Raw genomic sequence first — 24,252 nt, 5'->3', positions numbered from 1 at the left:
GGAGGTGAGGACAAAAGGAAAGCTAAGACAAAAGACTACGAGGCAAATCTAATTACAGAAGCATAATCAAAGGGAAGCCAGGTAGGGAATCAAAAGATAGGAAAACTATTTTTTTTTTCATCGTGACTTTGATCACAAAAGTAGAATGATGCAAAAGCTACGAACACAGAAATGAGAAATTCAGAACTTTCCCTAGAGACAGAAAAAAGCAATTATGAACTATGTTCCTCCTACAAAGAGAAAATCTGTAGGGGAATCTGAACTCTCTGTACAGAGAAGCTCACGGACCTTTGACACTAAAGAACTGTAAGAGGAAGAATGAAAGATTCCTATCAACAGATTAGGGTGCAGGAATGTTAATGACTCTGGTCACTGAGAGGTACCAGGCAGTACTAAAATGCTTACACTTCTTTAAATCATGCTCTAAACAATGTATCACTTTATGGTATGCTGCATTTAGAAAACATTACTGCTATGTTTTATTATTTTAGAAAGTTGAGTTTTTATTGAAAAAAACCAGCATATTTGCTGCAGACCCCCTTACTGCTGCCAATGCACCACTACCTTTCCTAAAAGGCAGGACTGGGAGGAGGTCATCCCACTCATGCGAGCACATCTTAGAATACAAACTCATAAAATGATGACAAATCTTCTGAACAACTGGTACAAAGGCAAACCCACAGATGTGCAGGATAAGCAGACGAGAACATTAAAGGCACTGTGGCCTCTCAACAAAGTCTGCTGAAGGGAGCCGTACGCAGAAAGCGCATCTTTCCAGGACTCACAGCTACTTGAATTGGTAGCGGGTGCTTCAGACCCAGCACTATTTGAAACATTCTTGAGCTGTGAATTCACCTGGAGTGGGAGATGATCACTTCTCAAGGTGTTATGTAATTCATCTCTGATTCCCCATTTTTTGGTGAGCTCGATGGAAAAAATTAAGCGGGTGACTTAACACCCCCTCAATAGCTGGGGTGTGGCTCCATGGGGGGAGGAATGCCCAGTCCTTTCCTAGGAAGGATGAAGGAGCACCAGGTGCAGAATGAGCCTTCATTCATCCCCTGCCAAGTGTGGAGTCAATAAAGATGCCCCACATCTGCCCCTGAAGCCATGACAGAATGAAGCCCAGTGGACAGAAAGGGTTTCCCTTCCAGTGAACAAACTCTCATCACTTGGCTGTTCTGGCATTAAGACGAACGGTGCTGCCATCCAGCGCAGCTCCTACTGCTTGTTTTGGCAGGAAGGAGACTTGCTGAAAGAGCTTGGCTGTATGCTCCCTTGAGCTCGTTGGTTCAAGAGCTGATATAAGACAAAAGCAGTCCTTGGGGACTCACAGAGGATGTGGTACACTTGAATCTTCACCAGACCAGTAGCTCTATGGGGAAATGGTAGGAGAAGACTAGACAACTGCCCCAAGGAAAAACTCCCGCCCTGAGCTGGGAGGCTTACACCAACAGACAGCAGGGCGGTCAACACCACAGAGGCAGCTGTGACCATGAACGTGTAAGTCCAAATCCCTGAACGTGCTCACTGTGGACTCTGGGCACAGGGATGGTCTAGGTGTGGTTGGTTTTCTACCCATCTGATATTGCTGCGACATTGACTGGTGTTTACAAGGAGGAGAGTACAGTGGAGGACGTGTCCAGGCTGTAACTCAACAGATATTCACTGTGCCTCTCATCTGTGGGGGGACTGCTCTTAGCACTTACTTCTACGTTAACTAATCTAACCCTGTATTCCTGAAAGGGGGCTCTGGGGTCAGATCCTGCAGGTCTTTGACACGTGGTAATATGTGTAAGGAAGTCCTGGGCAACTAGGATCAGAGCAGAACCAATAGGAGCCACGTGATGTTTGAGCAGAGATACTTGCTTTTGAAAATGATTACCAAGGCTTGAGAGAGGAGGAGTCCATTCCAAAGTTAAACATGTGATTTCCCTACAGTTTATTCATCCATAACAACTTTGGCTCTTGGAATAACATGACTTCTTTTTTGGGGGCGGGGGCAGGGTCTGGCTGTGTCACCCAGGCTGGAGTGTAGTGGTGAGATCTTACCTCACTGCAACCTCTTACCTCAGCCTCCCGAGTATCTGGGACTACAGGCATATGCCACCAAACCCGGCTACAGTTTGTATTTTTTGTAGAGACAGCGTTCCACCATGTTGTCCAGGCTAGTGTCAAACTCATCTGCCTGCCTTGGACTCCCAAATTGCTGGGATAACAGGTGTGAGCCACCGGGCTCGGCTACATGACTTATTTTAGAAATGACTTCACATGATGAAATAAAGTTCCTACTAGAAGTCAGAATACTCTACCATGGAAATAATGACTCTATAAAAATTGTCCTTAAGCAGCTTTGTATTAGAAATAAGGTCATTTAAGAACCATCTATTCAAAATGTTTAGAAGTTGCTGGAGACTTTATTGGGGACAAAGGCATTGCTTCATAGCCATTTCCAAACAATACTTCCAGCTTAACATGGCGGAAGGAGCACAGGTTTTGAGGTCAGCTGGATCTGTGCTCCAGGGCTTGGGTGAGGAGCTTCACCTCTACAAGCTTAATCTCCTTAATCTAAAAATGGGTAGTCCCAGCTACTAGGAGGCTGAGGCAAGAGAATTGCCTGAACCCAGGAGGCGGAGGTTGCAGTGAGCCGAGACCACGCCATTGCACTCCAGCCTGGGTAACAAGAGCGAAACTCCGTCTCAAAAAACAAACAAACAAAAAACAAAAAACCACTGAAAGGAACAGGGTATTGACACGATTAAATAAGATGTGTTACAATGCACCCTATATGTGCTATTAATTAACCTGGCTTCCCCTTCCCTCTTCCTCCTCCTTTCACTGCAAAAACCTTTGTATTTCCAGACTCTTCACCTAACAGTCTCAAAACTAAAACATTATGAAGAATATTAGTACTTATATTTTGAAATGTATTAAAACATAATGACCTCATGGCTTGAAGAGTGAAACAATTTTTTCAGGAAAAAAATGCTTAAGTCTCTTTATGTTCCAGTGTAAATGTGGTGTTAAAATTGCCCATAGGTGGTGCTGTTTACATAGTTCTTGAATGGCTAGGGCTTTCAAGTGAAACGCAGTCACGGGCCACACACCGGGCTTTCTGTCAATGATGGACCACATAGACGTCCGTGGTCCCACAAAATTATAATACTGTATTTTCATGGTATCTTTTATTATTTAGACATACCAATATTTAACACTATATTACCACGGCATGCAGTATTCCCTGCAGCCACATGCTGTATAGGTCTGTAGCCCAGGAGCAGCAGGCTGGATCATCAGGCTGGACTATGAAGGTTTCTGTAAACACACACTCTGTGATGCTGACACAACAAGGAAAGCCTAACAACGCATTTCTCAGAACGCGCCTGTCATTAAGTGATGCCCAACCGTATACAACGTTCGTCCATCCATTCAACAGTTACTGAGCACTCACGTTCCCTGGGTATTGTGCAAAGCACTAGAGATACAAAAACACGAACGGCACGGCCTGGGCTCCCAGAGCCTAAGGGAGGGCAAGGAGTGTGTGCAGCATGCTGGAGGGAGGAGAGCCACAGGGTCACAGATACAGTTAACAGGCAGTTACACCACCATCTGAAAAGCACCACTCTCAGAGCAGAGGGCCAGGTAGGCTCCCAGAAAAAGGGAATTCTGAGTTGGGTCTGGAAGGATGGGCTGGAGTTCATCAAACAGTCACCTTCCCTGCCCGCATCCCCAGTTCCAGATACCTCTGCCTGTCACTCGGGAGAGGGGAAACCCCTCCCACTCCAAGGTGATAGAAGGTGTTTGCCTTAGAACAATTCATTAGCTATGAATTTGCTTGTGTGGCTTTCTGCATCTGTGCTTTATCTTACAATAAAGTAAAAAGAATTTTCTAAATATGCTATCTTCTTACTTAGATTGGCATTTCTTTAATTAGGTCTGGGCTTGAGCGCCCATTCATGCGTTAAGGGCCACTGGTATTTCCTTCTCAGACCCTTCACCATTTTTCTATTTTGTGGATTATCTCGTTCTCCTATTTGTGCGGGTCCTTGGTAATTAAGGAAAGTGGCTCTGCAGGCATCGTGCCACCGAGATTTGTGAGGAGAATGAGTCTTTCTGTGCTGCTCCTTCCCACTCCCTGCCACGCCTTGGACTACATTCTGTACACAGCAGGTGCTCAGTAAGTCCAGCACAGCAGTGGAACTGGAAGAGCAAGGTGAGAACAATTTTCAGAATTTCTGACTCCTCGTTTTCAGGCTGGGATAAAGGCAGAAACAGGAGCTGGGGAATTCCAAGACATTCCCAAGGAAAAAGGCCCTGCAAGCAAGGGAGTGGGATGGACACAGGTGTGCAGGCCGTGACTCCTGCAGTCTAGGGTGCAGACACGGCGCCTGCAGCTGCCACTGTGGTGAGCCGACCACAGACCAGCTCTGCACGAGGCTCCTGTGCAAAGGGCCTTAGGCACCCAGTGAGGCAGGTACCACTTTTACTGCTACTGAGGAAAACCCCAAAGGGATTAAGTCACTTGTTCCCAATGACACAACAAAGTGGCAGAGCTGGGATTAACACTTGGCTGTGGCAATAAAGGCCCATCATTTTAACCTTCTTTGGTAGTGATCAGAGCAAAAGGATTCATTCACCAAATGCTTGTTGAGCACCTACTGTGTGCTGGGCATTGTTCTAGATGGTGGCCTGGTCTGAGCGGATTCGTAAAACTTGTTGGTACCTACATGTCCCATTCAAGTACTTTGGGCTGGAAACCTGATGAACCACATTTAAAATAACATTGCAAGAGTGCAAATGTTCACACAAAGACATGCTCACACAGCAAATGAAAAGGGGGTCCCAAACTATGTAGAAGAATGGCATTTATGTCAGAATTATACACTACACTTATACAGTACCCTGGAAATAAAGTCCAGGTGGAAATGTAATGACTGTTAGCTATGAGTTCTCTGAGTAGTGAGACTGTGGTGATTTTCATTTCTTCCTTTATGTGCATCTAGATTTTTGTTTCGTTTTGTTTCTGAGAAAGGTCTCACTCTTATTGCCCAGTCCAGAGTACAGTGGTATGATCATGGCTCACTGTAGTCTCAACCTCCCAGGCTAGAGCAATCCTCACAAGTAGGTGGGACTGAAGGCATGAGCCACCACGCCCAGCTAATTTTTGTAGTTTTTGTAGAGATGGGGTCTTGCCATGTTGCCCAGGCTGGTCTCGAACTCCTAGGCTCAAGTAATCCACCTGCCTCGGCCTCCCGAAGTGCTAGGATTATAGGAGTGAGCCACCATACCTGGCCTAGAATTTCTAAAACAAGTTACTTGTATAATAAATAAATGACCTCAAAAAGGAAAAAAATCTTGCTGGGGAAAATGAGCAATGTGTTGGAGAGGCATGCATGTCAGGGTGCAAGAGGGAATGAGAAGCCAGCAGATGAAGGGCCCAGAGCCCCAGCCAAGGACTAACGTTGAGCTGACGGCAGCAGTGATGCTATCATAAAGGAGAAACAACTGTGCACCCTGAAGGGTCCTGAGGTGAAATAGTCAAAAGACAATTTTACCAAATGCTGGAGCTTTAGAAAGGACACCAGCTCAAGGTGTCTAACCCAGTGGTTCTTGGCTTGAGAGCTGCGATACGAGCTGTCTGATCCAGGCTTGAGGGGCATAACATGAAGGGGTACCACACCTAAAACGTCAATGTCTTCACTATTTCGAGGTGGGTTTTTTTCATGTTTGTTGACTCTAAAGATGGGCAGTTTATATCAAACTTGTGCAACCCGCAGCCCGCAGGCCATATGCGGCCCAGGATGACTTTGAATACGACTCAACACACATTCGTAAACTTTCTTAAAACATGAAATTTTTTGGCTATTTTTATTTTTAGGCTCATCAGCTATCGTTAGTGTTCGTTTATTTTATGTGTGGCCCAAAAGCCCAAAACTATTCTTTTAATGTGATCCTGGGAAGCTGAAAGATTGGACACCCCTGCTTTCCATGTACGTGACAACAAAAGTTTCTAGCACATGACTGAAACGTCCTTACTGTTCCCAACTCAGCTCATTTCAACTACTTTCAGTAAAGCTGAAACAGTGTCTTGCTTACAGAGCTGACATACTCATTCCCCTAAGACTTACAAAGGAGGACCCAGCTTGATAATTGAAATACTTTATCAATCCAACAACGTCTAACATGAACTGGGCTTCTAAATAGGCAGCCCATTTTCTATCTGATACACAATACTTTTTAAATTGAAAAATATCTCTATCAGATTAGTTTACTGGCTACATTTTACAAGCCTTCCATCATCATGCTATTGCCAATTCCCTATTTAAATGTCTTTCATGATGACATGAATCACTATGTAATTATTAATATTCATTTATAATCAATAATAAAGTAAAATATTACCATATACTGCTTTTGTTTTTAATGGAGGTTTTGTTGGTGCAAAGATTAAATGCTGTTAAAATTTTGTGGCTTGTTACAAAGTATTCGAAAAAGTTAAACATTCTAAGAGAAAGGTCTACTACATCACAAGAAAGACTCGACTATAGTGACCATTTATAAAGAAAATGAGACATGGAAGCAAGAAGACTGAAACTATCATAAAGAATATAGTTTTGGCCAGGTGCACAGGCTTATGCCTCCCAGCACTTTGGGAGGCCGAGGCGGGTAGATCACGAGGTCAAGAGATCAAGACCATCCTGGCTAACACGGTGAAACTCCATCTCTACTAAAACTATAAAAATGAGCTGGGTGTGTTGGCGCGTGCCTGTAGTCCCAGATACATGGTAGTCTGAAGCAGGAGAATCACTTGAACCCGAGAGACAGAGGTTGCAGTGAGCCGAGATCAGGCTACTGCACTCTCCAGCCTGGCGTCAGAGCAAGACTCTGTCTCCAATAAATAAATAAATAAATAAATAAATAAATAAATAAATAAATAAATAAATAAAATATATGCATGTATATTTTTATGAAAGTAAGACATACTTTTAAATAAATTATTATCTCAGAAAAGGTTAATATTTAGGACTTCACAAACACTATTATTTTGTGTTCAGTAGTAAAAGTTGTATAATTTATACAGAATGGCTTTCTATCTGCTGTATTGTATGTGCTGAGATGTAACTGTTTTTCTGAAGTAAGGAGAGCCTTTTTCTAATATGCGCCTAAGTGCCATATGTGCTAAAGACAGCTTTGCACATGGCGTGTGAGAAGCTGTGAGCTTTATGGCTAATAATCTGTCGTGGCTGAAATTTAAAGCACTGCCTGTGTGAATGATTTGCTTCTTCTACAAAGCAGCACAGAGAGTGGAAGCCATCCCTATGACATCAGCACTCTTACTCACGTGCATCCTAATGAGCCTTCCTAACTGGAAGAGAACGGGATTCTGGAACAGCAGACAGGCTGGGATCGCCCATAGCCCAAAGACCAGCTCCGCCTGACGCCTTATTTAAGAACTGTGAGCATCACAAGGGTATTTGCAATACTTTATTTCCCCTGACCATGTTAGACACAAGTGCAACCCAGATTGTGACAAAATCTAACACCTTCATCTTATAAATAAGGACAATAAAAAGTGAGGGATTTTAGAAAGCCCCACTGATTATTTTCCTCCGTTCCACACAAGCCTGTCTTTATAACAAACATAACAGCGATGACCACCATTTACTGAGTGCCAAGCCCTATGCTCGGTATTTTCCTACAAGTTAGCTCATTTATAAGAGTCAAGGGAATTAGGTATAAATCCCTAATTTGCAGAGGAAAAAACTGAGGCTTGGCAACGTTAAGGCAGAACTGGATACACACCCAGATCTTTCTTTTACTGCAGAGCCTGTGCCCTTGCCACCATGTCTTGCTGCCTACAGGAACCCAATAAGGGCAATCTTTTAAATCGCAGGACAGCCTGCACAAACAATGGACATGTCCAAGTGAGCAATGGGGAAGAGGCATGCCATCTTGAGTCCACTGAACGCAGTAATGTTTAAAACAGGAATTACGTGGGGGCTGCCTCCTACACCTTCCTTCCTCCTGTCCCGTCCCCAGAGTGGCACTGCTCAGCAAGACTCCAGCTCTGCTTTGGTGCTAGGGTCTAAGCAGCCTAAGTGTGGGGCTGCGCACCAGGAATACAGAGAAAGAAAGGCCCGAAGGGCTCAGACAGCAACTGAGTTACCAACTTTACCTTCACTTCTACTGCATTTTAGCTGCTTCCTTCTGAGTTACTGTAGCTCTTACTCCTATGGGCCCCCTGTCAAGACCAGCAATTACCTAAGAGGGGACAGCAACTGTCTCTGAAGCCCCTTCGGTGCACTATCATGAAACTTGGCCAGCTCTGTGCTATGCTCGCCTCAGCCATGCCTGGGTTCCAACGAGACAAAGAATTTATTTTTCAATGGACATGTTTATTTGCCTGAATTAGTTTGGGAACATGATTAGCAAATTTTCCCAGTCCCTCATTTCCAAATCAAAATTTCCTACTGTGGCATTTTTCAAAAATCTCTTTGTAAATATATTCTACGGAAATATTTACCCAGCACATTTACCAAAGCCATAGGATTTTGAAGATAAAATGGATCTGGAGTTTACACAATGCAGATTCCTTTTGGAAATTCTTAATAAAAATCAGATGTGCAGAGGAGGAGCCAAGTCTCTGAGAACTGCCAAGATCTAGACATTTCAGGTCAACTTCCAAGCTTACCCTGAATTCAAAGAAGCTTAGGGCTATGTGGCACCTCCCACCAACTCACACTCTGTTGCCATTGTAACCACTTGGCCTCATTTCCAAGGTATTATCGCTCCATTAGCATAATCTTCTGATAAGAAGTACTAATAGTCTAAATGAGAAGAAGACAGAACACATGTTAATCGTTTTTTAAATTGTTAATTGACCATGGACTTGACCTACTACAGATGTGAGAAGTGACTCTCTGCTTTCTACAGCAGACATCTTTTAGGAATAAAACTGAAAAAGAGTTTAAGCTTCCTTTATAGGACTGAATCACCATGGATTTACAAACTTGGAATTTTTACAGCCCGTGGGTTGGAGTTGATTGCTTTATGACTAAGCCTTCTCCTTACATGAACAGTCGGGGGAAAACACATGCTCAGCCTCTGAAGCTGAAATTCCTTCCTAAGCTTTACTAAACAGGGAGAAAAAAAAACTAACAAGTTAGAACAAAGTACAATATTAGGTAGAAATACGTAGAGAAACTGGATCTTCTTTACGGACTACATTATATGATATAAATATATTATACAAACAAAACAAGCTGCTAAAATACCAAAAAGTAGCATTCAGGAATAAAATGTTACTATTAATTTCACTGATACATACCATAATCCATTATAAACCAACCTCAAATTTGGAGTACTTATATTTCACAAAACCATAAAGAAAAATGGTTCACATTTCTGGTGTTAGCATCCATATTAAATATAGCCTCTGATAAATCATAAAATTATAACTTTACAGCCACTCTGTCTCAGAAAATAAGCAGTCCATTAAAATTAACTTTTAAAGGTCAGGAGAGTGTACTAGAAATAAAAGGTGCTCATGCAGAAATTCAGAATGACTTCCCCAGTTCCAGGTACTTGGTGCTAAGAAATTCTCAGGAACTACTTATGTCCTGAGTGCTGGTAATCTTGAGTGACAGTTTTTCTACCTGGACAATGGTTTATGTGAACTGTGCCTAGCAGCTGCCCTCAAATGGCTGTTTGATCAGTGCCTACAAATCTCTCAGGAGAAGGCCTTCCTCTCCAAGAGTGCTCCTAGCTTGTTGGAAAATGAGGGGATCTTCTGACTCCTCTTTGGGGACAAGAGGTGCAAAAACATCTGAAAAGCAGGAACTGAGAGATAAGACATCCTTACCTTTCACTGTTCTTTTTGCCACTGGAGGAACTGCTGGTAGAGCCTGTGCGATTCCGATTTCCTTTGGAATCCCCATTGCTTTCCCTTCGACCCCCAGGAGATACTCGTTCAGAAGAGCTGGTCCTCTTGATGTTACTAAGAGTGGAATGGAAGTGACAGTGAACTTCTTAATACTGTGATTTTATTTTATTGCTAATTATACAAATATGTACACAGAACATCATACTTCCACATGGATATTCCAAAGACAGACCTAGCTACAGAGATCAAAAAGCTTTTCAGAGTGTCACGTGGAGTAACACCTCTGCTCTCTGCCTTTGTAACTCAGGCCACTAGCACAGTTCACAGTCATGGAGGAAACCGGGGCATGAAGACTTCAGCAGGACCGTGTGAAGCCATTCCAGGGGCTTGGAGGGAGGCAATCCTGCCCTTGAGCAAGTTTCATCCTCCAGGGGTGTCTAGTCTTTTGGTTTCCCAGGGCCACATTGGAAGAATTGTCTTGGACCACACATAAAATACACTAATGCTAACACATAAAATACACTAATGCTAATGACAGCTAATAAATTAAACAAAAAATTGCAAAAAAATAGCGTACTAAGAAATTTACAAATTTGTGCTGGGCGGCATTCAAAGCTGTCCTGAGCCACACACGGCCCATAGGCCAGCGGGTTGGACAAGCTTGGTCTAGATGGTGGTGTGCAATCAGGGAGGGGATGGTGGCCCCCAGGAGACATCTGGCAATGTCTGGTGAGATATCCTTCTGTTGCACAGCTGGGGGAGGACTGCTGGTGGCACATAGTGGGTGGGTGCCAGGGGTGCTGCTAAAAATCCTACACAGCCTGGGATAGCCCCATCCACAAAGTATCACTGGGCCCCAGATATCAATAGTGCTGATATTGAAGAACTCAGGCCTAAAGGCACTCATGGGACAAATGCTAACAGGATGCCACAGGTAACGATAGAAATGTTCCACCCTATACACAATGCCTTCATTTAGAGGTGGTGTCCATGTAAGTGTCCAACTTCCTTCTGTAGGATCAGAGGGACTAGAGTGCTCCGAGGCCTGGGAAGGCGGCCTGGGGAAGGCGGCCTGGGGAAGGGGCCTGGGGAAGGCGGCCTGGGGAAGGCGGCCTGGGAAGGCGGTCGGGGAAGGCGGCCTGGGGAAGGGGCCTGGGGAAGGGGCCTGGGGAAGGCGGCCGGGGAAGGCGGCCGGGGAAGGCGGCCTGGGGAAGGCGGCCTGGGGAAGGCGGCCTGGGGAAGGGGCCTGGGGAAGGCGGCCTGGGGAAGGCGGCCTGGGAAGGCGGTCGGGGAAGGCGGCCTGGGGAAGGCGGCCTGGGGAAGGCGGCCGGGGAAGGCGGCCTGGGGAAGGCGGCCGGGGAAGGCGGCCTGGGGAAGGCGGCCGGGGAAGGCGGCCTGGGGAAGGCGGCCGGGGAAGGCGGCCTGGGGAAGGCGGCCTGGGGAAGGCGGCCGGGGAAGGCGGCCTGGGGAAGGCGGCCGGGGAAGGCGGCCTGGGGAAGGCGGCCTGGGGAAGGCGGCCGGGGAAGGCGGCCTGGGGAAGGCGGCCGGGGAAGGCGGCCGGGGAAGGCGGCCTGGGGAAGGCGGCCGGGGAAGGCGGCCGGGGGAAGGCGGCCGGGGGAAGGCGGCCTGGGGAAGGCGGCCGGGGAAGGCGGCCTGGGGAAGGCTTCCCAAAGACTGCAAATTTCTGGGAAAGATCAAATGAACAGCTTGAATGTGTTGTTATGACACAGATGGAAAGAGCCTGCTCTAGGAGAAGGGATCCCCTACTGACAGGGAATTCGCAGGCATCAGGGGTAAACCAGAGCCCACGCATGGGGTGAAGGCTGATTGCTCCCCTCTCAGAGAATGCTATGGACTGCTCGTGTCCCCCAAATTCATGTGTGGAAACTCTTAACGCTCAATGTGATGGTGTTAGGAGGTAGGGCCTTTGGGAGGTTACAAGGTCAGCAGGTGAAGCCCCAGTGAATGGAATTATTGCCCTGATGGAAGAGGCCCAGAGACCTCTCTTAGCCTTTTCCACCATGTGAGAAGACAGCACCTGCAACCTGGAAGGCAGCCCTCTTCAGAACCTCACTATGCTGGCCACCCCGATCTTGGACTTCCAGCCTCCAGAATGGTGAGGCATATCATTCTGTTTTTTATAAGCTTCCCAGTCTATGGACTTTGTTACAGCAGCCCAAACTCACAAAGACAGAGTACATGACTGTAGTACAGGTTTCTCTGTACATATTTAGAAATCTTCATCATTAGTCCATGCCTTTCTTAAGATCTTCTCTCATTTATCATTTTCGTATGCTTTGCAGAGCCTCATATGAAAGTTTGGTACACATTTACTAAATGAAAGGATGAAATAAATGGAAGTATCACACATTGACCCTGTCACCAGAAGAGACACAAATTGCTTTAAATGCAGCACCTGCTCTGTAAGCAAAATGAAGGAGGGGAGGGGTGGGTGGGGGGCTGTTCTAGGGCCCAGGCTCTGGGAACAAGCCCAGACTTGGGTGGTTCTGGTCTAGACATTTGGGAGCTGGAGGTGTGGGTGGGTGAGAATACAAGCCTGAAATACTCGAGACAGCTCGGGACAGGCCCTGTCCCTCTGGCGGGTGCTGAGCCATGGACACAGAGGAAATCACTGAGGGAGGCGTTGACCAAGAAGAGAAGAGCCCCCAGGGAAACTAATGTTTAAAGATGTGGGCTGAGAAGCTACTGCAGGAGTCAGAGGTAGCAGTGACACCAGGAGAGAAGGCGGGATGCGCAGAGACTAGCGCGGAACTAGGTAAGTGTCCTGGTGCTACACAGAGGAGAGGGTGGGGACCGGTAAGTGGGGAGTCTCAAGTAGCTTCAGTGGGCATAGCTTCAGTGAAGGGTGCACAGGAACCCAATCTCAACAAGGAGCCCACAGGAACTGAGGAACTTAACACAGCCAGACCACTGCTCCTGCACCAAAGCTCAACGTCCTTCCTCCTCCTAAGTAAACAAGCCTCCCATATCGGTGGCTCCTGCCTGGCCCTGGCCACTCTCCTTGGTAGCCAGTGACTCTTTCCGTCTACATCCCTTCCCCTCTGTCTCCTCTGTCCGTACCCTCGTTAGCTAGACTTTCAGTCCTCCCTCCTTTGCAATGTCCAGTTGCTCAGTAATCTCCGAGCATGTTTTTAAAAAACCCTCATGGTATGTTGGCTTTGAAAAATCACCTCACTCTCAGGGTGATTATCTGGATACACTTTCCACATAGTCTTTTTGGTAACTGACGAACCTTTGAGTGGACGGTGCCAGAATCTTACAACTGTAATCAGCAGGGTGTGCCTTAAGGTCAAAATGTGCATTTTTAGAATGTACAATCCGGGGACAAGGAAATTACAGATTTTAAGAGAGCATGACATTTCTGAAATTTGAGATTAAAGTCTAAAAATTACAGGAGCCTTTGTGCTTAAAGTTCAAGACGTTCCTATGACGACTAACACCAAGCTAATTTGACTTAGCAGGATTATTCTCCGCCCAGTCTTTAGCACAAGGCTCTGAAGCACACTTTGCCTGACCAGCTGCTGCGGCCCTGGGAGATTTTGCAGCCACAAGAAGAGCCCAGAGCACGGCCTCTGTGGCGTCCTTGTGGGAGTTCATGGCAAGTTCACAGCAACTTAAAGAACTGGGTAAAACACCCTGAAAGAGCTGGAAAACCACCACTGTTCATCAATTATAGCAAACACTAACTGATTTTCTAATAATGAACACTCAACCTGGTGGCCGGAAGAGTTCATGGGGGTGCTGGTGATGAAAACTGCAGCAGCAGCAACAGTTAATGTTTAAGGAGTACTCTGCACTTGTACATCTACTATATGATTTAACTCAAACCTCACAAATCCCCTGCAACAATACCATTATCCTCATTTTACAGAGGAAGAACCATATTCTAGAGTGTGGAGCAACTTGTCTGGGGTTACAGCATGTGGTAGGGCTGATGCCTTCAATGCTGTGTCCTCTGTTAGGCCCCTAATTAAGACCACTTGCAATTTACGCACAGCCAAAGTACTCTAGTTTTGGAGGACCGGTTGAGAATCTAAAAAAAAAAAACAATAAATGTCAATGATGAATATAGTTACATGACTGACAACTTGATGAATGGCAGGCACTGGACGAGACCTTTAAGCTAGTGTGTTAAAACAGAGATGGAAACAATGGAAGGAACAGCTAGGGTGACAAAGTGAATCTAAGTTCCCCTCACCTTGGTGTCGATCTATTCAGTTTGCAAGCATTGAGAAGACTCACAGATCTGTTTAATCTATGTATAAGAGGCACAGAAACAAAGCAGAATAAACATGAGTGCAATTATTAAAGGCGTGGAAAAATACAAGCTTCAGTAAATTGCAGGACGCACACATCAAAATCGAAAACATTCGGTTGGCATATATAGATGTGAATATAATCCATCACGACTCTTTCAAGATATTTGTCATTCCCATATTTGCATTAAAATGTTAAACTTTAAAAAAAAAAAAAAATCTTACTGTTGTCCCAGACGTAGAAAAAAAAAACAAGACATTTCCTTTTGAGAGCCAGGGGCTCTTATGAATTAAAGAGGATTTACTAGGACTCAAAGTGAAGGACAGAAAATAAAGCTTCAAGACAAGACATTTGCAGTAACAAGGGCAGCCAGAGAGAGTAATACTGTACACACACTGCAGGAAGCCTCCTCAAATAGCCAGCAGGGAATATCAAAGAAGCTATGTTCCCTCTGGACAGCAAGTAAAAAATAACGCTCTTTATTTTGAAAGTGGTAGAAGTACTGGCTTGTGAGAGACTGCAATAATGCAGCACATTTTTTAGTGCTTAAGGCAAGTATTTTTGGGGTAGAAACACACAGACACCACCACTTATTTTGTTTTCCCTCTGCTCTCTGCCCGCACACCCAAACCTGCAACCTTCTAAGTTAGGAAAATAAAATGGTTCTTTATGTTACATTACATATGCATTCCACAATTTGTGCCAATTAACATTTTAGACATAATAAAATTTCTGAAGTGGAGACTGGTGACCATACGAAAAGCAGATGTCTCTCTTCTTATGGCTCATAATAATTCTAAGCATAAGAAGCTACAAGTATGTTTTCTTTCACCACGTGACTGGGAATTGAAAATCGGTTTTCCAAAATTTTGCAAAAGTATCCCAAACTTTTACAGTAAAAACAGAAAGCTGACAGGCAGCTCTTATGTGTGACTGGAGATTTTTGGATGATTCCATTTGTCCTGACAGCTGGGGCAACAAACACTGGATAAAAACAGTGATCTGCCCAACAAACACTTATTAGGCACTGACCATCCACTGTGCGCGATGCTGAGTGCTGGAGGGTCCACAGGGAACCAGGACCCACCTGGCTTTTGTCTCTCCAATTATGAGATAATTCTGACAGACTAAGATAACGCACTTCAATAATTCAATTAACAAATGCTCGTATCTTTCACTGTCTAAAAACCGATCTTTGGCAAAATCCAAGTCATTTTTTCAGGAAGGCTAGTGGTCTTGGAGAATCTTAGAGAATTCTATATATGTAAGCCTTTTTTCTACAATACAAAGCCAACTACTTGAGCTAGTGGGGAGAACCATCTCACTTCTGATAACGGGACAGGTCCCAAGGGTCTTCCTTTGTTCAACAGGACAATACTTCCACCTCTTATTTTGCTACTGAGAACAAACTCAAAATGGATTTATCACCTACATTTCAACGGATCTGAATAACAGGGAAATGGATTTAGAAATAATTTTAAAAATCAACTGAAGCCAGAGTTTGGCTTTCTGTTCTTCAAATCACACTATGTACCCAGCAGTGACTTCAGTGCAAGTACAGATGCTGTGCTTCTAACAAGTGGAACTATTTTTCCAAAGGACTATTGGCTGTTTGTTTGGAAGCAACAGATATTTACCATTCTATCTCACATTTGTCACAGAGCATTTTTTAAATAACGCTTTTTGTACCAGTTTTGTTCTTTTGATCTCTGTTCACATAGCTTGGCCTATTGTCATGCTCTACTTATGAGCCCAGAGAACAGTGATTGTCTCTTTCCTGAGCCAGTGGAAATGTTACTCCATTGTGAGCGTCCGAATCCCCACTGAGCAAGGTATGACCTACAATGTCTTTCCTGGATTTTCTGCCTTTTTTCCTTTGCCTAATGGAAACAAAGCTTTTCCCAAGGATTCCAAATCAAGCCCTCAATCGAAGTCTTAATTGGCAACACAAAGCACAACCGCTGGGCACTGGACTATTTCCAAAGGGGATTTTGTTCTTAAGCACCAGGCTGAAAAACCCCCAGAGAAAAGAAAATAAACATATACCCATCCACACACCACAGATGCCCCGACTCACTTAATTTCGAATTCTGATTACAGAAAAATCCCTACATGATTGTAAACATATTTGAAATGACTTGGAAGTTATTTTAATCTTAATATTCAGAATGCCCAAGCTGCTTCTTTCTGTTTTCAAAATTCTCTCCTAATGAGAGATCTATAGGAACTTTACCACAAAGTAGCAATTAGATGCTATTGTTCTTATTTCCAGCTTCCAAATGGATGGGAACTCACATCTACCAAAGCCCATAAAAGCCAGAAACAAACCAAAATACATGAATCACTACACTTTCACTCAAAACCCAGAGGCTTGGACACTGAGTCTAGGAAAACTATGTATTTCTAGTTGGCAGCTATATGCTGACAATAGCTTATTCATCAAATGGATATTCTGTAAATTTTAAGGAAAACTCTACAGAGGCCTTAGAATGTTTCTGGGAGGAGAGTTACCATTTAAATGCTAGTACACAAATGTACACACTTATATATAACATGATGGCTACCTATCATAATTTTTCATGTGTTCATTCGTTCCTTCCTGTCTTGCTCTTTTCTTCCTCCCTCCTTTCTTTTCTAAGATAAAATTGCTGAGAGTAATCGCCACCCATGAGCCCTTTCACATGTGGCTGACATGTGGGGGTACAAGACCCAGGCCTCTGTTCATAGCCAGGACTTGTTTCTTTACTTGGTGTCTCACCGTGGCAGTCTGAGAAATCTCTGCTCAGAGTCACCCTCACTCCTGATGGCTGCACCTGCTTCCCACAAATACTACACAGACAGGATGGGGCATAAAAGGATGATCTGCAAGCAGTAATTATATCAAGCATTTTTCCTGAGCAGATGTCAGGGCTGACCTGGAAATCTGTGCGGGAAGCAGCCGAGCACAGTGGGTGGTGCACAGGTTCTGGAGCCAGACAACCCAGGCCACGTTCCCCACTCTCCAGCCACATGACCCTGCCACCGCTTCATCAGGGATTCTGTGCTACTTGAAATCCTTTGTTGTCATTTCAACAGTGTTCACAGCATCTTCTGTCAGAGCAGATCCCATCTCAAGACACTACTTTTTTTGCAGTGATTCCTAATCCACTGAAGTTTTATCAGGAGATTGTAGCAACTCAGTCCCATCCTCAGGCTGCACTTCGAATGCTAGTTCTCTTGCTATTTCCATCACATTTGCAGTGACTTTCTCCAGTGAAGTCTTGAACTATCTCAAAGTCATTCATGAGGGATGAAATTACCTTCTTCCAAGCTTCTCTGTTCATGTGGATATTCTGGCCTCCTCCCATGAATCATAAATGTTCTTTTATTTTTTCCTTGAGACAGAGTGTTGCTCTGTTGCCCAGGCTAGAGTGCAGTAGCACAATCATGGCTCACTGCAGTCTCAAACTCCTGGTCTCAGATGATCCTCCTGCCTTGACTTCCCCAAATGCTGGGATTACAGGTGTGAGCCACTGCGCCTGGCCCCACAAATGTTCTTAAAAGCATTTAGAATGTTCAATCCTTTCTAGAAGGGTTTCAATTGACATTGCCAAGATCTATTAGAGGAATCACTATCAATGGCAGCAATAGCCTTATGAAATGTATTTCCTAAATAATAAAGCTTGACAGTTGAAATTACTCCTTGATCCAAGGGCTGCAGAATGTGTGTTGTGTGAGCAGGCATAAAAACATTAATTTTCTTGTGCTGCTCCATCAGAGCTCCTGGGTGACTAGGTATACTGTAAATGAATGGTAATATTTGGAAAGGAAGCTTTTTCTTCTGAGCGGTAGGCCTCAACAATGGGCTCAAAATATTCAGTAAACCCTGCTATAAACAGATGTGCTGTCGTCTAGGCTTTCTTTCATTTACAGAGCACAGGCAGAGATATAACATTCTTACTAAGGGCCCTAGGATTTCTGGAATGATAAACAAGCATTGGCTCCAAGTTACGGTCACCTGCCACATCCGGCCCTAACAAAAGTCAGCCTGTCCTTTGAAGCTTTGAAGCCAGGTATTGACTACTCATATAAAAGTCCTAGATGGCATCTTCTTCCAATATAAGGCTGTTTTATCTACATTGAAAATATGTTGTTTAGTGTATCTGCCTTCATCAATTATCTTAGCTAGGTCTTCTGCATAACCTGTAGCAGCTTCTACAATAACACCTGCTGCTTTACCTTGTACCTTTATGTTATGGAGAAGGCATCTTCCCTTAAAGCTCATGAGCCAGCCTCTGCTGGCTTCAATCTTTTCTTCTACAGCTTCCTCACCTCTCTCAGATTTCATAAATTGAAGAGATTTAGGGCCTTGCTCTGTATTAGGCTTTGGCTTAAGGGAATCTTGTTACTGGTATGATCCTTGATTCAGACCACTCACACTTTCTCCTCATCAGGAATAATGATGTTTTGCTTTTTTTTTTTTTTTTAATCATTCATGTGTTCACTGGAGTAGCACTTTGAATTTCCTTCAAGAACATTTTCTTTGCATCTACAACTTGGTTAATTGGCACAATATGCCTGTGTTGGTCTGTTTTGTGCAGTTATAAAGGAATACCCGAGGCTGGGCAATTTATAAAGAATTGTGAGGTTTAATTGCCTCACAGTTCTGCAGGCTGTCCAGGAAGCATGGCACGGGCACCTGCTCAGCTTCTGGTGTGGCCTCAAGGAGTTTTCAATCATGGCAGAAGACATGAGAGGAGCAGGCACGTCTCTTTATCAAGAGAGGAAGTAAGTGGGGGAGGAGGTGCCATGCTCTTTTAAACAATCAGACCTTGTGTGAACTCAGAGCAAGAACTCACTTACTGTGAGGACAGCACAAAGACATTCATGAGGGATCTACCCTGATGACCCAAACACCTTCTACCAGGCCCAACTCCAATACTGGGGATCACATTTCAACATGAAATTTGGAGGAGACAAACATCTAAACTACCTGATGGTCTATCCTGGCTTTTGACATACCTTCCTCATTAAGCTGAATCAGTCTAGCTTTTGATTTAAAGTGAGAAATATATGACTCTTGCTTCACTTGAAAACTTAGGGGCCATTATAGGGTCATCAAATGGACTGATTTCAATATTGTTGTGCCTCAGGGAAAAGGGAGGCCAATGGAAAAGGAAAGAGATAGTGAAACAATGGTTGGAGCAGTCAGGACATAAACCACATTTATGGATTTGTTTGCCACCTTCTATGGGTGACCCAAAACAATTACAGTACTAACACCAAAGATCACTGATCACCATACCAGAGATAATGATAACAAAAAGTTTGAAATGCTGTGAGAATTACCAAAATGTGGCATGAAATGAGTATGTGTTAGACAAATGATGCTGACAGATTTGCTCAACACAGGGTTGCTGCCACCTCCACTTTGTAAAAAATGTGGTATCTGTGAAGCACAATAAAGCTAGGCACAATAAAATGAGGCATGCCTGTATTTACTACAATAGAAAGTCAATCTTTAAACAATTCACTCTTAAACAATCAATAGTCAAAGAAGAAATCACAGACAAATGTAAAAAATATCTGGAGACATATGAAAATGAAAACACCAACATACCAAAACTTACAGGAGGCAGTGAAAGGGGTACTAAGAGGGAAGTCTAGAGTGATCAGTGTTTCCATAAACAGAAGAGAGGGCTCACATCAGCCTCCTAACTTTATACGTCAGGGAACGAGAAAAAGAAGACAAAACCAAAAGTTTGCAGAAAGAAGGAAATAATAAAGATTAGAGCAGAGATAAATGGATAATAGAAAACGATGTTTAAAAAAAAATCAACAGGCCAGGCACGGTGGCCCAAGCCTGTAATCCCAGCACTTTGGGAGGCTGAGGCGGGTAGATCACAAGGTCAAGAGATTGAGACCATCCTGGCCAACATGGTGAAACCCGTCTCTACTAAAAATACAAAAAATTAGCTGGGCATGGTGGCACGTGCCTGTAATCCCAGCTACTCAGGAGGCTGAGGCAGGAGAATTGTCTGAACCCAGGAGGCGGAGGTTGCGGTGAGCCGAGATCGCGCCATTGCACTCCAGCCTGGGTAACAAGAGCGAAACTCCGTCTCAAAAAAAAAAAAAACAAACAAACCAAGAGTTGTTTCTTTTTTTGAAAAAAAAAAGATCAACAAAATTGAAAAACCTTTAGCTAGACTAAAGTAGAAAAAAAGAGAGATAATTTAAATAACTAACATTAGAAATGAAAGGACATTACAACTGATATAACAAAAATGAGAAGGACTGTAAGAGACCACTGTGAACAAATATATGCCAGCAAATTGGATGACAGAGAGCAAATGATTAAGTCCTAGAAATAAAGAGCCCACCAGGACGGAATCACAAAGAAACAAAAAATATGAACAGACCTAGAACTAGTAATGAGATTGAAGCAGTAATCAAAAATTCCCCAACAAAGAAAAGCCCAGGACCCGATGGCTTCAGTGGAGAATTCTATCAAACATTTAAAAAAGGATAAATTCCAATCCTCCTTAAACTCTTCCAAAGAATTGAGGAGGAGGGAACACTTCCAAACCATTGCATGAGGTCAGCATTATTCTAATACCAAAACCAGCCAAAGACACAAGAAAAGAAAACTATAGACCAATATCCTTGATGAATGTTGAAAAATTCCTCAACAAAATACTAGTAAACTGAATTCAACAGCATCTAAATGGATTATGAACCATGACCAGTTGGGATTTATATTTGGAATGCAAGAATGATTCAACACAAAATTAACCAACGTGATACAATATTCACAGAATAAAGGACAAAAACCACATGATCATTTCAACAGATACAGAAAAAGCGTTTGACAAAATTCAACACCCTTTCATGATAAAAACACAACAAACTAGGAATAGAAGGAAACCACCTCAATGTAATAAATGCCATATTTGAATGGCCATAACGCAAATACTACTCAATGGTAAAGACTGAAAGCTTTTCCTCTAAAAGCAGGAAGAAGGCAAGATACCCACTCTTGCCACTATTATTCAACATAGTACTCGAAGTCCTAGCCAGAGCAATTAGACAAGAGAAAGAAATGAAAGGCATCCAAACTGGAAAGGATCCAAAGTAACACTCTCTGTCTACAGATGACAGAACCTTATACTTTGAAAACTCTAAAGATTCCAGAAAAACAAAAAACAAACAAACAAACAAACAAAAAACTGTGAAGACTAATACATAATTTCAACAAAGTTTCAGGATACAAAACCAACATACAAAAATCAGATGCATTTTTATACAATAATAATGATCAATCTGAAAAGGAAGTTAAGAAAATAATTCTATTTACTATAGCATCAAAAAGGATAAAATATTTAGGAATAACCTTAACCAAGGAGATAGAAAACTTATACCCTGAGAACTACAAAACTTTGCTAAAAGAAAATACAAAAAAAAAAAAAAAAGAGAGAGAGAGAGAGAAAGACATACTATGTTTATGGATTGGAAGACTTAATATTGCTAAAATGTCCATACTACTCAAAGTGATATGCAGATTTGACACAGTCTCTATCAAAATCCCAATGGCATTTTTTTGTAGAAATTTAAAAAAAAAAAGCTATCCTAAAATTCATATGGAATCTCAAGGGACCCTAAATAGCCAAGACAATCATTAAAAAGAATGCTGTTGGCCTCCCATTTCCTGATTTTGAAACATACTAAAAAGCAATAGTAATCAAGATGGTGGGATATTGACCATAAAGACAGATGTGCAGATGAATGCTACAGAATATTCACTGATGGATGAATGAATAAACAAAATATAATAAAGATGGGGATAACAGACACTGGGGACTCCAGAAGGAGGGTGGGAGGGAGGGGGTTAAGGGCTGAAAAACTTCCTATTTGGTACTATGTTCACTATCTAAACAGGATCAACAGAAGCCCAAACCTCAGCATCATAAATTCACCCTTGTAATAAACCTGCACATGTGCCCCTTGAATCTAAAATTAAAATAAAAAGCAAAATATGATATACACATACAATGCAGTATTATCCAGACTTAAAAAGAAAATCGGACACATGCTATAATAAGGATGCATGTCAATGACATTGTGCTAAGCAGAATAAACCAGTCACAAAAGGACAAGCACTGCCTAGATGATCCCACTTCTATGAAATACCTAACGTAGTCAGAATCATAGCAACAAATAGCAGAGAGGTGGCTGCCAAGGGCAGCGGTGAGAGCAGAGGGGGAGTTACTGTTTAATGCGTCTAGAGTTTCTATTTTGCCTGATGAAAAAGTTCTAGAGATCTATTGTACCAATAGATGCGTGAATATACTTAATACTACTAAAGATGGAGTTTCACTCTTGTCACCACTACTGGAGTGCAATGGTGCGACCTCAGCTCACTGTAACCTTGGCCTCCAGGCAGGTTTAAGTGATTCTCCTGCCTCAGCTTCCCAAGTAGCTGGGATTACAGGCGTGTGCCACCATGCCTGGCTGATTTTTGTATTTTTAGTAGAGACGGGGTTTCGCCATGTTGGTTGGGCTAGTCTCAAACTCCTGACCTCAGGTGATCTGCCCACTTCAGCCTCCTCAAGTGCTGGGATTACAGGCATGAGCCACCACGCCCAGCCAGCACTACTGAACTCTATACTTAAAAATAGTTAAGCTGGGCCGGTCTCAAGCTCCTGAGCTCAAGTGATCTACCCACCTTGTCCTCCCAAAGTGCTGGGATTACAGGCGGGAGCCACCATACCTGGCCCTAAAATATAAAATATTTAAATGACAATTACAAAATAATACCAAAGTTAAGAGCAAACTGTGCTCTTCGTGACAGATAACATCAATATCTAGACTCTACTGTTAGGTACATTTTGAAAGTATAAGCTTGTCCAAACTGCACAGAGAAAAATCTAAGGTTGCCATGGCAATCTGAATTTTGCCATGTTCCCAGTATGAGCTTGGGAACAGCTATTTATTTTTACCCAGGTTATACTAACATTTGTTTTTTCAAAAGAGAACTTTAAGTAAAAATACAAAACAGCACACTGTGGTTTTAGCCCATGAGATTTCAAAGACAACACAATTAAATCTAAAACAAGAAGAATAATAAACTTAACTAGTTCCTGTTATGGCAACATATGAAATGGACTTTTATAAGCTTTAACTCAGAAGAAATTGTACAATGTCATTTTAAAAAGTGATACTCATTTTAAAATCTGAGAGAGAATTGCGTTTAGAGCTCACTTAAGGCCCTTCTCCTGGCTCACCTTTTGGTTGCTGGCACAGCAGTTTCTTTCCTGGCCCCGGAAGGGGAAGGTAGAGAGCCACTAGGTTTCTTTGGTAACACAGTGCCGTTGTTGACAGTGGTTCTTAAAGGCAGGGTCTGCATCAGTGGTCTTGCTGTAAGACAAGCAGAAAAGGATATCAGACCTTCCCTTCTATAAAAGTAACATTTTACAGCAGGTGTCCCCAACCCCCATTAGGAAGATGAGGCCACACAGCAGGGGGAAGTGGGCAGTGAGGGAGTGAGCAACTCTTCGTCTATATTTACAGCTGCTACCCATCACACATGCTACCACTGAGGCTCTGCCTCCAGTCACATCAGTGGTGGCATTAGATTCTCATAGGAGTGCCAACTGCCTTATCAAGTGCACATGGGAGAGATCTAGGTTGAGCACTCCTTAGGAGAATCTAATGCCTGATGATCTGTCACTGTCTCCCATCAACCCTAGATGGGACCATCTAATTGCAGGAAAACAAGCTCAGGACTCCTACTGATTCTACATTATGGTGAGTTGTGTAATTATTTCACTATATATTACAATGTAATAATAGTAGAAAGAAGGTACACGATAAATGTAATATGTCTGAATCATCCCAAAACCATCCCCACCACCCACCCCCACTTCCGTGGAAAAATTGTCTTCCACAGTTTTCTTGGTGACAAAAAGGCTGGGGACCACTGTATTACAGAACTTAAGCTACATAGAAAGAAAAGGACATGAATTTTGAAATACCAGCAGCACTGACAAAGGTATAAAGGCAATTCCTTGGAGAAAGGATCATCTTTTCCTTTTTCTTTCTCTCTTTTTTTGAGA

At 43.2% G+C, this 24,252-nt stretch overlaps 1 protein-coding gene across 7 annotated transcripts in view; it reads right to left on the bottom strand.

The window, feature by feature from the left end:
- Nucleotides 1-24,252, bottom strand: part of EML1 (EMAP like 1) — a 220,703-nt gene that overhangs the window by 66,361 nt on the left and 130,090 nt on the right. For 5 of the 7 annotated variants that reach the window (XM_074393593.1, XM_074393597.1, XM_039469107.2 and 2 more), the window contains exons 3-5: nt 23,422-23,554; nt 14,103-14,159; nt 9,863-9,997 (exon numbers count right to left, since the gene is read on the bottom strand). In XM_074393593.1, the coding sequence (XP_074249694.1) occupies nt 9,863-9,997; nt 14,103-14,159; nt 23,422-23,554 (325 nt within the window). The remainder of the gene's footprint in view (nt 1-9,862; nt 9,998-14,102; nt 14,160-23,421; nt 23,555-24,252) is intronic. The other 2 variants (XM_039469105.2, XM_039469106.2) reach the window with 1 other exon arrangement.

Source organism: Saimiri boliviensis, chromosome 2, assembly GCF_048565385.1.
Source record: "Saimiri boliviensis isolate mSaiBol1 chromosome 2, mSaiBol1.pri, whole genome shotgun sequence".
Taxonomy (NCBI): Eukaryota; Metazoa; Chordata; class Mammalia; order Primates; family Cebidae; genus Saimiri; species Saimiri boliviensis.
Note: the sequence above shows the minus strand (reverse complement) of the source record. Positions and strands in the feature narration are given on the sequence as shown.